Raw genomic sequence first — 15,905 nt, 5'->3', positions numbered from 1 at the left:
CAGAAAATTGTTAGGTAATGAAAGCACCCCCTGGTTTTGCAGTAAATTTTTTTTTTTCTTTTCGATGAGATGAAAATTATCAGTTTTTGATATTTCTATCTTCTATTTTTTACACACCTGGCAGAGAATATCTATTGTTATCATGGTGTCCGTTAGAAAGAGAAAGATGAATCGCTCGTCGGTGAGAAAGGCCACGAGACGAGTTAAGGACAAGCACAGAAAGATTAATGTTAGAGGCAATCCGATCATTGCTGCCAATTGGGATTATGATGCCACTCTTGCCCAGAATTACAAACGTTTAGGACTTGCCGTGAAGTTGGAGACCCCTGCTGGTGGTGTAGAGAAGGATTTCACAAAGGATGACGACAAAGAAGAAGAAGAAGAAGAAGAAGAAGAAGAAGAAGATAAGGATGATGATGAAGAGGAAGGAGAAAAACCGCAAGCCGCAGAAAGTAGCAATAGTAAAGGTGATATTGATGCTTCGGAAATCCCACATGGCGAAGCAAGAATCATTAAAGATGGTGCCGGGAAGATAATAAAGGTGATTCACGGGACCAAGAGAGTTGACATTGAAAGCGATAGCGAGGATGAATATGCCCCAGTGAAACCTAAGACCAAAGTGGTGGAAGAATTGGAGGCTTATGCTAATAGAGAACTAATAACCACCGAAAGATACCAATCGACTAGAGAACAAGATTGGTTGAAGGAATTGTATGAGAAATATGGTGATGATTATGAGGCGATGAAGTGGGATAAGAAGTTGAATATTAACCAGAACAGTGCTGGGGATTTGAAAAAGAAGTTCAAGAAATGGAAGAAGACCAATAAGATTACTTAGTTCTTTTTGATTTATCTTTGTCTTTAATTCCTTTTATGTATGTAGTTTTAGGTGTTTTTATTTTACTTTTTTCATTTTATTTTCCATATTAGATTTTTTGAATTGAAATCGCACGTTTCTTTTTATATCAATACAATACAATTCACAATGATTGTCACTCAAATGTTTCATCTATTCAATAATAATAATAATAATAATAATAATAATAATAATAATAATAATAATAATAGTAATAACAATAATAATAATAATAAAAATAAAAATAATAAAAATAATAACAAAATACAAAAAAAAAACAAACTTATCCAATTTCTAAAAATGTAAATCTATATGCAAGTCAAAGCTCACCCAATTTGTAAATTCAAATATGCAGTTCAGAAGGGAAAAAAATAAACTAAAACTAAAAAAAAATGAACACTATACAATCTTAAAAAACTGCAAACGATGCTTTTAGATTCTCCTCATCCTTCTTTTTTCTCAATCTTTCAGTCTCTTCAATTCCTCCTGATTTCTTCAACTTCTTCCCCTCCACAAATCCTCCCAATTCTTCTTCAAATTCGTTTTTCAACCTGGTTTGTTTCTCCTTTTCCCGGACTTTCTCCGCTTTTTCAATGGCGTTCACTCTTTTTTCATGATTTGGTTTCAACGCCGAAACTTCAGAAAGCATGGCCCCACGCACCGTTACAAGACTAGTACCTGGTTCGACTAATGGCAAATTAGGTTGGCGAATCCTCCCACCTTTATTCTTTTGATGTTCTTTAGAAACATGCTCCACAAGGGTGAATGTCTCGAACGCTTTTTCCAAATCTTCACGTAAATCATCCACCAAATCTTCTTGCAACTTGAAAAATTGTTGTTCTTCACACACCACATCCAATTCTTTTTCCCAAATTGCTTTCCAATTAGGTTTTTCCTTGACAATGTATTCGTGCATCACATCGATGGAATTCTGCGCGGAATCAATATCTTTCTTGACTCCAACCAATTGATCTTCTGATGGCTTGGCCCCCCTTTGTGCAACGTCTTTCCGTAATGCCTCGATAACGTCTTGTAAATCATCGACTTTTGTCAACAATTCATCAGAATCCTCAGAAAGTTTAGAATGACATTTTTCCATATAATTGCGATTCGCCGATCTTGGGGCCTCGAACCCGGAACTTTTAAATTCTTGGACTTTTTCTAATAAAGACTTGATGCTCGAAGCAAAATCTTGCTTATTACCAGAACTGATCTGTTTGATTACCATCAATTCTCTTCTGATATCAGAAATATCCAAATCGTCGAGAGATTTACTGAATCCTCTTCCTTTTGTTTTGTTATCAATTAGAGCTGGTGCCGGTGCTGGTGGAGGAATTGAAAGAATGGTTTCTCGTATGGTTTCCTTGATGTTGTCTTGTATTTTTGAAAGCTGGGTTTGCAAGGTTGACACTTTAGTTTCTAAATCCTTAATGATCTCAATGCTATGTTCTTGGGCATTCAACGATAAAATCGATCCTCCTTTGACGTCGGGTAATAAATGTTCTTCTAGTTCGTAGGGTACGTCAGTGATTGATTCTTGAATATAAATTTCTGGGAAGCTATCACTACCTGGAGAATACGCAAATTTCTCAATGAATAAAAGTCGAAGGGAGCTAAACGTAACTGGCAATTGCACGTCCACTTTTTTGGTGCGATTATTGATCTTCAAGTATACGGTAGTTCCATTGGATGTTGATGATTCATGGACGCTCATTCTTGGTTGCTGTGATTGCTGTGGTTGCTGAGCGGTGAGGTTTTCCGGATTATCATCTACCTCTTCATTATTATTATTATTCTCAACAGTAAGAGCGGTGGTCTGTGGAGGTTGGGTTGAGTCTTTTGGAAGGGGCATTTCTGTTTGTTTCGTAAGCTTGGCGTATTGGTAAGCAGAGAATCTTCTTGATGCTCTTCTTTTCAATGAATCACCATTTTGCAATTGCTTTAACGCATCAGATTCTTCACCACTTTGGAACCCATCAGATACCTCGACATTGATACTAGGAAGGGCCGCAGGAAGCACTGCTGGTTGATCAGATTCTTCATTGACTGATGCTGATCCTTCTCGGAGGGCACGGTACAGATCAAGACGTTGCTTCAGTTGTGCTGATGCGTTGCTTCCCAAAGTAGAGGCCCTCGCAGGAGTTGCACTTTGGTGATGAGTGTGGTTATGGTGGTCCACTTGGGGTAGAGGTTTAGATTGTTGCTGTTGTTGCATGAGACTTTTTCTTACCGGAGCAGACGAGGCTCTTTGGGTATTATGATTGATGATCTGGCTGTTCATTTCCCGGACAGCATTCTGTTTCTTTTTCAAATTACGAAGAAGATTGACAATGATCTGTCGGATTGTTGGTAAGTATCGATCCAAGCTCTGTTGGGATGGTGGTTCACAAAGTGCTTCTTCAAGCACCACTCTAAGCAGATGAGGCACGTCTCCTAGATCAGCGACATCGACACCAGTGTTAGAAAAAGCACGACATGCCACTTTGAAGTCTCCACCTAGTTGGACATATGCATCAGACACTTCAGACTCCGTGGCCGCTCCTTTAGCCCATTGGGTAAGACTTTCTAAGAGATGTTTTGTTGCCACTAAGAGTCTGGTGACACTAGACTCGATGGTGTTCATCTGGGGATGTTAGTGGGGACAGGTACCCAAAGAGAAGAAGGAAAAATTTGGAATTGATTAGTAAATAAGACATACCGAGCCCTTACGAGCAGCAGACTGATTCATTGTTGGATAATCGGTTCTTATCGCTTTGATCTTATTGGTGTCGAGGGAAGAAGAAAATTGGCTGAATTTGACGGCGGCGGCAGAAAAAAGCTTTTGGGTCCCTATTCCGGGGAGGTGATTCTATGAACTCTCCCTCCCTTTCCGTACCGGAAACCACAGGCAAAAAAAAAAACAAAAAAAAAAAACAAAAATAATTGATTGACTTAATTTCCATTGATAAGTCGCCATCGATGACCAACAATTGATATTGAATGACATTAATTAGAGAAGAATGTCATCACATGATATATTAGACGTTTTCAATGTCCAGAGAAGTGAACCGCCAAAGAAGAAGAAGAAGATTGAACCAAAGAAACAACTTCTGGGAATCAACAGAGAGTTATATCAGTTACTAGGGGAAAACACTCCAGCGTTACACTTAAAACCAACATCCAAGTTCAGGAAACGGCTCGATACCAATAGTAAAGCAGCTGCTTGGAGATGGGTGAAGTTTAAAAACAATTCTCGAGACGATGGATTGCAATTATCACATTGGATGAAAGGAATCGGTCCATCCCCAGAAAAGTACCAATTTGAACAGTATAATCAGAAGTTGAAGTTACCAGACCCTGACGATGTGACTTACGAGCGACTAATCAAAGAAAATGACGAGGAAAATGACTGGACGTGTGAAGAGACAAAGTATTTATTCAAGATGTGCAAATTATACGATTTGCGATGGATCATCATCAATGATCGTTATAATTATCAGGGCCCGGCAAGATCTTTGGAAGATCTAAAGCAGAGGTTTTATTCAGTATGCCAGAAAATTCTCATTGATGAAAACAAGATCCTCAAAGAGGCCGGGATCCTCGATGAAAATAAAACCAAACTTATCGACGCGTTGAATTTTGATAAATCCAAAGAAATCGATAGAAAGAAGTATCTTGAACGACTTTTGGGAAGAAGCCCTGCAGAAATCGCTGAAGAAGAGCTGTTGGTGATCGAAGCTAGAAGGTTCGAACAAGCGGCCCAAAAGATGTTGGCAGAAAGGGCGGCACTTCTACATTTATTGGATTCTCCTGCCAGTACGGCAAATATCAGCCAGTACTCTAATTCACAAGGGCTTGCCCAACTATATAACTCGTTGATGTTTACTGATAAATCGAAGAAGCGCAAACAAGAACAAGACACTGCTGTCACCAGCTCTGCCGGAATGGCTACAGATTCCAAGAAATTAAACAAGAAACAGCAACAGCAACAACCACAGCAATCACAACAACAACCAGAAATTATTTCTCCTCAACAAACGACACCACAGCCGGAAAACCCAGTGGCCCAACTCTTGTCGAAAAAACTTACTGCTCAAGAAGAAGCAGCCTATGGTCTTTCATATCATGCTGAAAGACTCCAACCAGGAGTTCATTTACGCTCATCAAAGATTGCCTCGTATAAGCCATCTGTACAAACAAAGGTCAATTCGACGTTGAATGAGTTGGGAATTCCAAACAGACCGGCGATGATTAGTAAGAAAATTGTTGAAAGATTTGATATATTGACTGATGCCATCACCACTTTGTTAGAAACAAAGAAGCAAATTGACAGCATAGAGACTGAACAGAATTTGGTATGGAACTCCCAGTGAAACAAATTGGCAAGAGAAAAAAAAAATATCTTGCTACAACACGGGTACGGAAATTGAGGAAAATTGAAGAAGGAGGTTAAATAATTAATACGTCTTGGAAACATCTTAGTTAGCTCAACAATACTGATAATTCGAATCAAAAACTCGCCAATCCTCACTGCTTTTTTTTTTTCAGAAAATTCTTCGATTCTTTGATTTTATTAATTGATGATTTCACCCTGTATTATATAATGTACGATGGTATTAATTTTGTATACTTCTCATAATGAATTAGATATTAACTATTTTATTTCAATATATATATACATGTACGTATATATGGCCATCTACAAGCCGAAATTTGTAGTATAGGCCATTGGTTTGATGTCAGGATGTGGCACTGCTTCGAATTGCTCGCAATCCAAATTGAACTCACCATTATTCTTCACGGTAAAGTTGATGATCGCCCCCTTATTTCCCTGACTATCACAGTAGTTAGGAGCACTAAATACGGTGATCAATTTATCATTATGTTCCTTTTCGTAACCTTCCATTCTCACCTCATGAGATCTGATAATCCCTGATAAGTCATTACTGACACAGAACTTCTCAGTAACATCTGGACCAAACTGAATACCAATACCTCTACGATTTGGCGTACGTCCTGGCATTGGCTGAGGATCGGTCCATAGCAACTCCATTTCGATCCCTTCTTTTGGAGGCTGGGTAGCCTTGAACCGGTTAATCTTTCTGATATCGTCCAAAGTGATATTATCGTCAGAGAAGAGCCCGCCGTGCATCACAAGGTAATCGTTCCCAATTAATGTTGCCAACGGCAAAGAACCGAAACTCTCACTGAACATCAAGTACAACGTCTCACTGTATTTAGCCTTACATTCCCCTTCGAACCCGTACACCTTGTTCATATCATTAGTTTCGTGGTTTCCTCTATTAAGAAAGAGTCGGTGTGGATAACGGAGTTTCAAAGCGTACAATAAGAACGCAACTTCTGTCGACCAACTGCCTCTATCAACAAAATCCCCATTGAACAAGTAAGCGTGGCGGTCATTTACCCAACCATAAGTTTCAAAGATATTGAGCAAATCATAGAATTGCCCATGAGTGTCCCCACATACCGTCAACGTGTCCACCCCTTCCAACACTACTTCGTTCTTGCCGTTCTTCTTCATGTTTGGTAATGAGATGTTCACCATCGATGGTTCTTGCTTCAACAAATTATTACAAGCGATAATCAACGCATAAGCATACTTTTTTGGCAACTTCTCTCCACGCTTGAAAATATCAATCATCTCATCGATGAAGTCCTTAGTTATCCCATTAACTTCAATATGCTGCTCGTTGGTCTTGCCGTCGGTTCCTGTCACCGTGATATCCAATTGATTCTGCTTGAACGGATTCTTCCCCACAATAGGATTGTTGAAATCCACTTGACTCATCGCACTAGGAGTATCCTCTCCTCTAATGGCATCTTCGAACTTTTTTTGCTTCAAAATCTTCACAAATTCGTTGTGGTATTGTTTAGCGACTTTGTCTCCTGGGGCTTTCACAAGCACCACTTTCAAATCCTTGATAGCTTCTTTGTACTTGAGGATCGCAGCATTGGCTACTGCTCTTCTATAGTACCCCTTGGTATAATTAGGATCGGCTTCAATAGATTTAGTACCATCTTCTACTGCCAATCCAAACGCTTCGGTCTTGATGTACGCCTGGGCCCTATTGGAGTAGAACACCGCTTGGGTTGGATCAAGCTCGATCGCTTGGGTATATAGTCCAATGGCCTTGTCGAAGTTATTGTTCTTAAGGGCAGAATTCCCCTGGTTCTTAAGCTCCACTGCCTGTTCCATTGTCATTTTTTGACGAGTAAATAGTTATTATTTTTTACTTCTCTTTTATTATTCTTATCTTTCAGATCAAATTTCAGAGAAAAAAAAAAAAAAAAAATTCCTTTTTATATGAGGGCGGTTAGCAATTTCTCAACATCACATTGAATGCCTTGATAAATAACTGTTAAAATTGACAGATTAAGTAGATAAATATTGACGGAAATTATAGCTATATTAATGATTATATAGATATACACCTCATATATCATGAAATTCCTAATAAAGACTCCAAACTCTCATCTTCATTGAAATTCTCTTTAAAATCATTATATTCATCCTCATCGATCTCTTCAATTTCATCATCCAGATTCTCGACAACCGGCTTTCCAACATACTTTACACCAAACAACTTCACAAGTTTCTCCCAAGTCGGAGTATCCCCATAATTTTTGCTTTCTCCAGTATTTTGAAACACAACATCCAAAAATCGCTGTTCCGTGGCACTTAACTTCTTTCGATCAAAGTAATCATCTTGATGAGCTTTCATATACTCCGCGGTACTTATTCCTTCTTTAGCAGCCTGTTTGATGATGTGGCTCACCACAAGATTACTAACATGTAATGCTGGTCTCGGTTGCACGAGCTTTTCATCAACCGTCATTGGAGCATCTCTAACCTGCTGGCGGCGAGCATCTGCCGGTTTAAAAGAGAAGTTGACATCATTGAACCCTTTAATATCCTTTGGGTTATCAAGATCCATTGCCTCAATATAATCACACATCAAATCCTTCATTTCTTTGGTTGGTAACAACTTATCATGTTCTTTGATTTCTTCGCCAGTCTTGGTTTTCAAAAAGTCCAATGGGGGAAAAGACGAGCCTCGCTCATCTTCTTTGGTTGGTAACCTACTGGACACAAACCCGTATTTTTTGCTTTCCACATAATCTTTCAATTCATCATCGGCTTGACGTTTGAGGTTCTGATCATCATCAATAACAACAGGGATTAAAGCCACAATTTGTACTGGCTGGTCCATCTTTTTCACAAACCTGGCAATGATCACTGAGCCCAAAGTCATTAATGACTTGACAACAGTTGCGAATCCAACCCGATTTCTTAAAGTGGAGCCTGCTTTAGGGAAAAGGAACACTGATTCCGTGGTAAGGTACCACCGGGGCAACGATTTAACATCGACAATCCCCATAAAATCAAGTCCCGGTGCGGTTTGATATTGCCTGATTTTTTCCAACCTTGAGGAAACTGGAACAAAACTCGTCATGTACCTATAAGAGTTTTGCAAATCATTAGCATCAACAGCTTTTTTCTCATATAAATCAAGATCATACTCGTCATCCACTTCGATAGGTTCCGGTTGACTGTCCAGTTTTTCTAATTGTTTTCGCCGCTTTTTCTCCGCCTTGATTTTCGCGATATCTTCGGCTCCTCGTTTTTCAAAAAGAAAGTATTCCGTGAAGCGTTTAATTTTATACTTAGAGAATTGGTCAGATGAGATATTATCCTCGTCTAGTACCGTTTTTGCTAATTTGGCTTTTGCAATGGGGCTGTCGTTCTTAATACACGGGAACCCTTCCACTTCCAATGCCATCTCGGTGGAATCGGAGGATAAATTCTCATCACCATCATCATCGTCTTCTTTTCCTTCACCTCGCGACCGTTGGAGCACAGCGATTGGGTCATTGAAGAACCTTAGCTGCCCAGCAAACGTGCGGATCGGCAGCACCGTCTTCGGCACAGGAGTCGAGAGGGATTGGAAAAGCTGTTTTGGAGAATAAAACTTGACAAATTCCGGAGACTCCTCGGCAAATGATTGCCAGCCTTCGATAAGGGTTTGTCTGGTTTCGGAATCTTCATGGCCGACATCGCAGACATGAAGGAAGATTTGCTTTTTCTCCAATGTATCAGCAATACTCGCTTGGAATTTAGCAAACATTTCAATGGACAAATCAAACATTGTGGCATCTCTGAAATCATTCAAGTCGGTGAATACCACCACACTTTTCCCCGGGAACTTCTTCTTACCCACAAATTGCTGGATATCATTCAAACTCTTCAAGATTCCGATCCATAATCGACCTTTGACTTTATGATCACTTACCAGCTCCGCACGAAGTTTTGCTAATCGACGCAAGTCGCTGGATTTGGGCGGTGATCTTAATTCAACGATTTTCGCGGTTCCTTGAAGTGGTGAAGAACCATCAAGTTCTTCCACTTCGTCAATGGTGTCGTTGGACGCTGGGTCAAAACATGAGCAGTAGGCCTGGACATAGTCAGTCTTCCTACCTTTGAGTAATTTGCTGATGAACTGGTTCTGAACCGACTCCAATGCCACTTCGAGACCCGTCATTCCTGGGAATTCTTGTGTCGAGGGCATCTGATGGCCCATGGAAGGGGCCAAATCGATGATATACAGGGTTATCTGAACACCATTAAGGTTAGTAATTGAATAATAAGAGACAAAACCACTAAATACTACTTATTACCTACTTGTTTCCCACTCATTGCCTTTGATTTGTTGTTTCTGATACTGATGTTGTCGCTGCTCATCGCGCCAGAAATTTCTCTGCCAAAATTCCAAAGCGCTACCGCCCCTCCACCGGAATTGGAAGACCCTCGGATCTCAGCAAGCGATTTATTTCCCTCCAAAAACCTGCCAGAAAGAAATAAATAGAACAGAGAATTGTTTGGTTCAATGATTTATATTTTAGGTATTTCCTACTATCGCCATATAACCAAAATATCTATTAATTGTGTTGTGTCTTCCAATCCCCAATTCCGGACGCGGGTGGGTGGAAATTTTGGGATAATTAATTTATACTCTTTATTGAAAATCACCATGCTAATTGAAACACTCAATTTCATCCATAGAAATCCCACCAGGCTATAGATATATTATAATACAATGCCCTCATTGAATGAAAGACTCTCCTCGGTGCTCCCCAAAGATGAGACTTTCAAAGTGCTCCATCTTCAGTCATTCCCCAGAAAAGCTCCCAATATCTTGAAAGACAACGCGTCAAAGAATACTTTGACCATCAAATCCCTCCATTGGATCAACCTTGTCCAGGATAATGTCATGATATTTGGGATGGAAGTGTATGTGTACATTATCCTAAACCAAGCCAATAATTTTGATAACCCTCAGCCCATAACCAAGCTCTTATACATTTCCAAAGTGGACTCCACTGGGTTAAATACCACCAAGATAAAGTTCACCTTGGTGTCCCAAGAAGTATTGCGACACTTGATAGGAATTAATGTCACTCATTATACTGATCATTTTCTTGATCCTAGCCTCATTGATGACCTGGATCCTCAACCAACAGTGCGCAAACGGTTAAGAGACCTTGCGGCTCATTATGATCACCACACTAAACTGTACGATCTACCAGAAAAAGACATCACAGTGTGTTCCTTAGCCAGTAATACCCACTTGATTGGGAAACCCGTGGTGGTAGAAATCTCATTATTCACCAGGGCTGAGAAACAGTACTTATTCCCCTACTCTTACCGTAACCTCAACAAGCACGTACTTTCGGATCGTGATTTGCTTAGTTGGTGGCTTTATCTTCTTAATAAGTTGGTGGTTGATAATACTGTATTTTCCAAATTGATCCACAGTACCTTGACGATTCCCGGAGAAGATAAAATGGCCATTGATCGGTTCATTCACAAATACAATACTCCGGGGAAGAAAGTATGGGGTCTTGGAGGGATTTACGATGATCAAGGAGACAAATCACAGTTAGCAGTGTTCCAGATCCCACTTTTCCCTGATGATCCTAAGGGACGATTTCTTGAACATCTAGTGACAGAAAATCGTATCAAAAAAGTATCTACGGGACAGTTTTGGAGTGAGTTGGCAGTGCGACAAGAGTTTAGGTTATCTAATATTGTCGGAATCATCCATATCAAAGGACTTTCAAGTGGCCAGGAAACTTTCCAGCCAAGGCAGAATGAATATCAAGATATTGCAAATTTGAATGCCAATGATGTTTTCAATGATCTAGGAACTGTGATTGTGAATGGTGATCATTCAACTAATAAATATCCTCAGAAGAGTACAGGCGTCAATGAACCTCCGATTGACAAAGACTACCAGGCCACTTTAAACAACAACAAATATCCCCAAGGAATCACAGTTTTAAAACTCAAAATCAGCGAATTTGCCACTCTGGGGATAAAAATCAACAATTTCACTGACGATATGATCATCTTGACCAACAAACGCCTCAAGTATTTGAAAGATCTCATCACTAGCGAAGAGTACGATCTGTCAGAATCTGCCAGGGAATCTTTCAAGAATCTTGATTATTTGTTAGCTAAGAGCTGCCGGTACCAATACGCTCAGAATAATAAAAATTTACAAAAAGGATTTAAGAAAATGTGTGGGAAAATGGAGTATTCGGAAAGAGTACAAAGTGATAAAAAAAGTATTGAAGTTTCGCCGGTGCAACAACTTTCCACTATGAAAAAGGGAAAGAAAAGAGTAATATTGACCTCTGTTCAACAATGAGTAATAATATTGGAAAATTAATTTTTATATATTTTCTTACTATAAATTGATAGACAAGCAATACAGAGAACCAACAAGAATTGAGAATTAAGAAAATATACCTACTAAGTGGTGGCTTGATAAAACAATACACCAATTATACAGAGTAATATACAATATATTGATACCTAGTAGCTCCCATAGTGCACTCTAAGACGACAACAAATATGACCCATTAAAATTAAACAGTAAGTACAAGGTAAACCATAAATACAATATAAACTATAAATACAATCATCCGCCATAGTTACAATATATACACCATCATAAAACTTAAGTTCACGTAATAATACTAAACAAATCCAATTCTTGGCTCGAAAGTGACAGCTTCTTCCAGAGGTCATCGATATACGCATTATTGGCATCCAAATCGTTAGTATCATAAAGCAACGCGTGCAAACTATCCAAATTCAAATCAAAATTATTCGAGACCATCAAATCTGTACCAACAGGTTGTGCTGGGCGTTGTTGCTGCTGCTGCTGCTGGACTCCTCCCACATTGATTTGTTCTGGTCCCAAAACTTGCACTGCTTGTTTGTTGCAACCATATTGATTGTCCATCGATAATTCAGGACCCTGAAGTTCATTACATATTTTATGATTCAAAACCGGACAGAGCTCGATTCCTGGCAACATCGAAGATTTGGGGGTCATTGATCTTGAAGAGGTAAATGATGTCGGGCCATTGTCATTATTTTTCACATCATTGTAATGTGATCTTGATGCCGGCTGCTGGGAATTTTTGGCATTTAAAGCCCCTAGCTCTTCTTCCACTTGACAATAAAATTTATGGACATTGGAAAGTCCAGTTTTCACAATGGTATTCAATTCCCGCAACTGATATATATTAAAAGGAGGATTGCGGAGCTGGATTGCACCAGGACTGTATATTTCAAAAAATTCTTTGCCATTGCACACATGAAAATACTCTTTAACCCTTTTTCTTATCACATACGCATAATAATACTTCATGCAAAGATTCCCCATACATTTCAAAATCACCCGCACACACTTTTCAATGTTGGACGAGAGTTCCTCAAGGGCTTGGACAATCTCCACTTCTGATTTACTCAACACCTTCCCGCGGCTTCCCAAGTTGAAGATTGCAAACTTGAGACGAACTTGAAGTGAGAAAATACTGATCGAAACCCCGTGACAAAGTTGGAGAAGGAATGGAGTAACTAGGAACTCTGAAAAAGTACCGAGTACTTTCTTTTCACTAGAAAAAAGGTAAAGGTATGGCAAAAACTCAACAATGCCGATATGGAAGATTTTTCTTGTATAAAAGAACAGAAGCTCAGTGTTTTTCTTAGCTTCATAATGCAATTTAAAATGATTGTAAACACTCAACAAGAAAATCCGAAGCGACATCCAAAACTTGATAGACCCGGTAGAATCACATGATTCTGTTGAATGGGTATCAATATTATCTTGCAAACTGCCAAAAGATTTATCGAGCACTATTTCAAAATCGCTAAGTTCGCGGGTAAGTTCTGACATTTTAGTATTGCCCGATATATCCAAAATCAGATGAAGTACTGATCTCAATGGTGTGAATAACCAATCAAGTCTGACATAAAATGAAGCGCAGTGCACCTTATCACTATTCTGTGGTGCTTTTGTATCATAAAAAAGTGAATCATAATGGAGTGGGTGACCATATAAATAAGATTGAATCAAATTGCAACACAATAAAGTGTACCATAATTTTCGACGAACGTTTTTTTCCTCCTCTGGTATTGAGAATAAACAATTGTCAGGATCGCGGTTCAAAGAAAGAGAATATGCCATTTGGAATGCCATCCCCGTCCCGATTTTAAACTTCCCACCATATATACACTCCCCAAACTCTGGGGCAAATTGCTGATAAAATTGGATAAACATCGCAAACTGAAGCATTTCGAGCGACGGGTCAGAGAAACAAGTCAATTTTTGAAAACATTTTTGAGCCAAAGCAATTCCATCCAAGTTCACAGGATGGGTCAAAATATACTCTGCAATGGGATCATTCCAGGGCTCCCTCTCTCTCTTAAACTTACAGTTGGGAGACAGTAATAAAAATGCAAACCGTACGATAATCAAAAGTGTGCCCACATAAGATAGATCAGTGCGATCGCTGATATTTAGACGTCGTGTCGGTTTTTCCTGCATCTCAAGTTCACCAAACACTCGCTTAATTGCTCCCCTAAATACCTTCTCATGTATCACTTCAGTCACTGGGAGGGAAGTATGGAAAAAGACGTCAGTGGCAAGCACCATCAATTTCTGATTGGAAAAGTAATCCCTTAACTCTTCTCCAAGGGTCTTTTCTGTCATGTCTGGTCGTTCAAATACATCGAAGACTTTAGGCTTTTCGGAAACCTTCAGATCTTCATTCATCCCTGGCCTTTGCCAAATGCCATTTTCGTTCATGTAGCCGGCTTTAGGACAGCCTCCTGGCCCAGATTTGTAGTGCAAGTTCAGATACTCCGATAACAAATTCAACGCAACATCCTTGATCTCAAGATATGCCCATGATAACGGACCATAGTTTACGGGTTCATTCCCATGTGAATTAGGGTAGCATGGCAAACCATCGTAGAAATTTATCACTTCTTCATCTGAGGCATAAGGATTATTACCAAAATACGCTGACGAAACTTCGGATAATATTTGGGGATCAGATCCGGTAGGTTCGTATAATGACGTTCTGTTCGTGGATTTGCTGTACATACTGACGCCACTGGCAGAACTTTTGGGACTGGAATCATCGTTGTGAATTGTCTGGTAATTTTCATTGGCCAAAATCTCATTTGATCTATTGAATGGTGGCAACGAGGCCGCCAAAGAGTCAAATGTGCAGGAGGTTTGACAGCCTTTTCTGGTACAAGCTGAGCACGGGTGGTTCCGATCACACTTAACCTTTCTCTCCCGGCAGTTAGAGCACGATAACGACTGTCTTTTGCGGTATTTTCTCTTCTTTTCTCCCATCATATTGCATATAAATATTAGTTAGCACAGTTGTTTTGATGATGAGCAGGGAACTTGGTGAAATGTTTTGAAAAATACGGTTTCTTTGGCCCGAGGCGATGAGCTCATCCTCTTCGGCCGAATTTACGATGGCGGGTAATCTTTGCTTGGGTGATATATTAATTATAATCAATATTATTACTATGGTATCTATGAAATATTGGTGTGAATCATTTTTTCATTATTATTATCAAACACCCAGAGTACTGGCTGTCGTTTTTCTGGTCATCAATCTCTTATCTTTGGGGGTTGTGAAACTCTTACGTGGATTGCATCGCAACTTCTCTTACACGAGATCAAATCTTTTCTACAAGTTTACTACTAAATGTTGCTATAAAGATATTCTCTTGTACGTATGGAAGGTATGATTAAATGAACCACATCTCAGCCATGGTGAACATTGGCTATAAGATTGCCGCTAAGTGAGTGGTTTCAATATAATAAAGCATTCGAATCGGCCGTAAGGAAATGGCTTCAAAGCACTTTTGTGAGCTTGCTAAATAATTGATTCTTTAAAGTATCTTTAGGTTTAGTTGTGCATTTGTGGAGAAATAAAAAAATTTTGAACTTATTGAAAAAAGCAGTGATTCTGTGAAAGGACCTTAATTATTTGATGTTGTTATTTTTCACCCAGTCATTACGACTTTCGATCTTATTTTTAGATAAATATAGACATGCGAGTTTTGATAATTGGATTAAATAATCAAATTGATGTATCCCATCGTCATTTGCGTTTTCCTTCCGATATTTCAAATCTTTCGTTGTTCTAATTTGACACTTTCTTTATGACAATCTTTCTGTTTTGGGAAATTTAAAGTTTTAATGTTGAAAGCCGTCACTGTTCTTGAGCTGTCACAAATTCTCAGCAGTTCTAAATTGGAGAGATGCCATTCAGAGTCATCATCGATAGTTTTGATTTTAATTTCTCCAAAAGTTTTTGTGAAACCAAGCAAACAACTTCCTGGGGATGTTCGTGGCCACTTTTGCAGAAATTATTCTTCACCTTAGGAGCTCCTAAATAGAATTCAAGAAGCTTCAATTCGATGCTCTTTGTCAGTCTGCCCGTAGTAGAGACCTCATAACATGGCTCGATGGTCACGGGCTCATAATCACAAATACTTCCACTACTTTTGTAGTTTTTAACGATCAATAGTTACTTCTATCGTGTGTATAGCATTATCAAGACTCACAACAAAATTCCTGTTTATAAATTATTAAACGTTTACATTTACTTTATACTTATTATCATCATTATTATTATATCTAAAAACTGACATTTAGTTCTCCGTCTA

At 39.1% G+C, this 15,905-nt stretch overlaps 7 protein-coding genes across 7 annotated transcripts; 3 read left to right on the top strand and 4 right to left on the bottom strand. All coding sequences in view use genetic code 12, as the record gives it.

Annotated features, from left to right (window-relative positions):
• Positions 1–142: 142 nt before the first annotated feature.
• Positions 143–838, top strand: NOP16 (Nop16p; the record flags this gene model as incomplete). The annotated part of the gene is made up of 1 exon (XM_064997792.1): positions 143–838. One exon carries the CDS (start codon positions 143–145, stop codon positions 836–838), a length of 696 nt encoding a protein of 231 aa, XP_064853864.1.
• Positions 839–1,265: 427 nt separating this feature from the next.
• BUD6 (formin-mediated actin nucleation enhancer) lies at positions 1,266–3,584 on the bottom strand (the record flags this gene model as incomplete). Its single annotated transcript, XM_064997791.1, has 2 exons — positions 1,266–3,479; positions 3,555–3,584. The coding sequence occupies 2 exons, from the start codon at positions 3,582–3,584 to the stop codon at positions 1,266–1,268; spliced, it is 2,244 nt and encodes a 747-aa protein (XP_064853863.1).
• A 271-nt stretch (positions 3,585–3,855) lies between these two features.
• SWC4 (Swc4p) lies at positions 3,856–5,208 on the top strand (the record flags this gene model as incomplete). The annotated part of the gene is made up of 1 exon (XM_064997790.1): positions 3,856–5,208. One exon carries the CDS (start codon positions 3,856–3,858, stop codon positions 5,206–5,208), a length of 1,353 nt encoding a protein of 450 aa, XP_064853862.1.
• A 326-nt stretch (positions 5,209–5,534) lies between these two features.
• On the bottom strand, positions 5,535–7,058 carry PPT1 (protein serine/threonine phosphatase; the record flags this gene model as incomplete). The annotated part of the gene is made up of 1 exon (XM_064997789.1): positions 5,535–7,058. The coding sequence occupies one exon, from the start codon at positions 7,056–7,058 to the stop codon at positions 5,535–5,537; it is 1,524 nt and encodes a 507-aa protein (XP_064853861.1).
• A 238-nt stretch (positions 7,059–7,296) lies between these two features.
• On the bottom strand, positions 7,297–9,596 carry YKU80 (ATP-dependent DNA helicase YKU80; the record flags this gene model as incomplete). Its single annotated transcript, XM_064997788.1, has 2 exons — positions 7,297–9,468; positions 9,537–9,596. 2 exons carry the CDS (start codon positions 9,594–9,596, stop codon positions 7,297–7,299), a joined length of 2,232 nt encoding a protein of 743 aa, XP_064853860.1.
• Positions 9,597–9,951: 355 nt separating this feature from the next.
• On the top strand, positions 9,952–11,565 carry RTT109 (H3 histone acetyltransferase RTT109; the record flags this gene model as incomplete). The annotated part of the gene is made up of 1 exon (XM_064997787.1): positions 9,952–11,565. One exon carries the CDS (start codon positions 9,952–9,954, stop codon positions 11,563–11,565), a length of 1,614 nt encoding a protein of 537 aa, XP_064853859.1.
• Positions 11,566–11,883: 318 nt separating this feature from the next.
• Positions 11,884–14,577, bottom strand: DASC09_041870 (uncharacterized protein; the record flags this gene model as incomplete). The annotated part of the gene is made up of 1 exon (XM_064997786.1): positions 11,884–14,577. One exon carries the CDS (start codon positions 14,575–14,577, stop codon positions 11,884–11,886), a length of 2,694 nt encoding a protein of 897 aa, XP_064853858.1.
• Positions 14,578–15,905: the final 1,328 nt, after the last annotated feature.

Source organism: Saccharomycopsis crataegensis (assembly GCF_037102585.1).
Source record: "Saccharomycopsis crataegensis DNA, jcf7180000000084, whole genome shotgun sequence".
NCBI classification, from domain to species: Eukaryota; Fungi; Ascomycota; class Saccharomycetes; order Ascoideales; family Saccharomycopsidaceae; genus Saccharomycopsis; species Saccharomycopsis crataegensis.
Note: the sequence above shows the minus strand (reverse complement) of the source record. Positions and strands in the feature narration are given on the sequence as shown.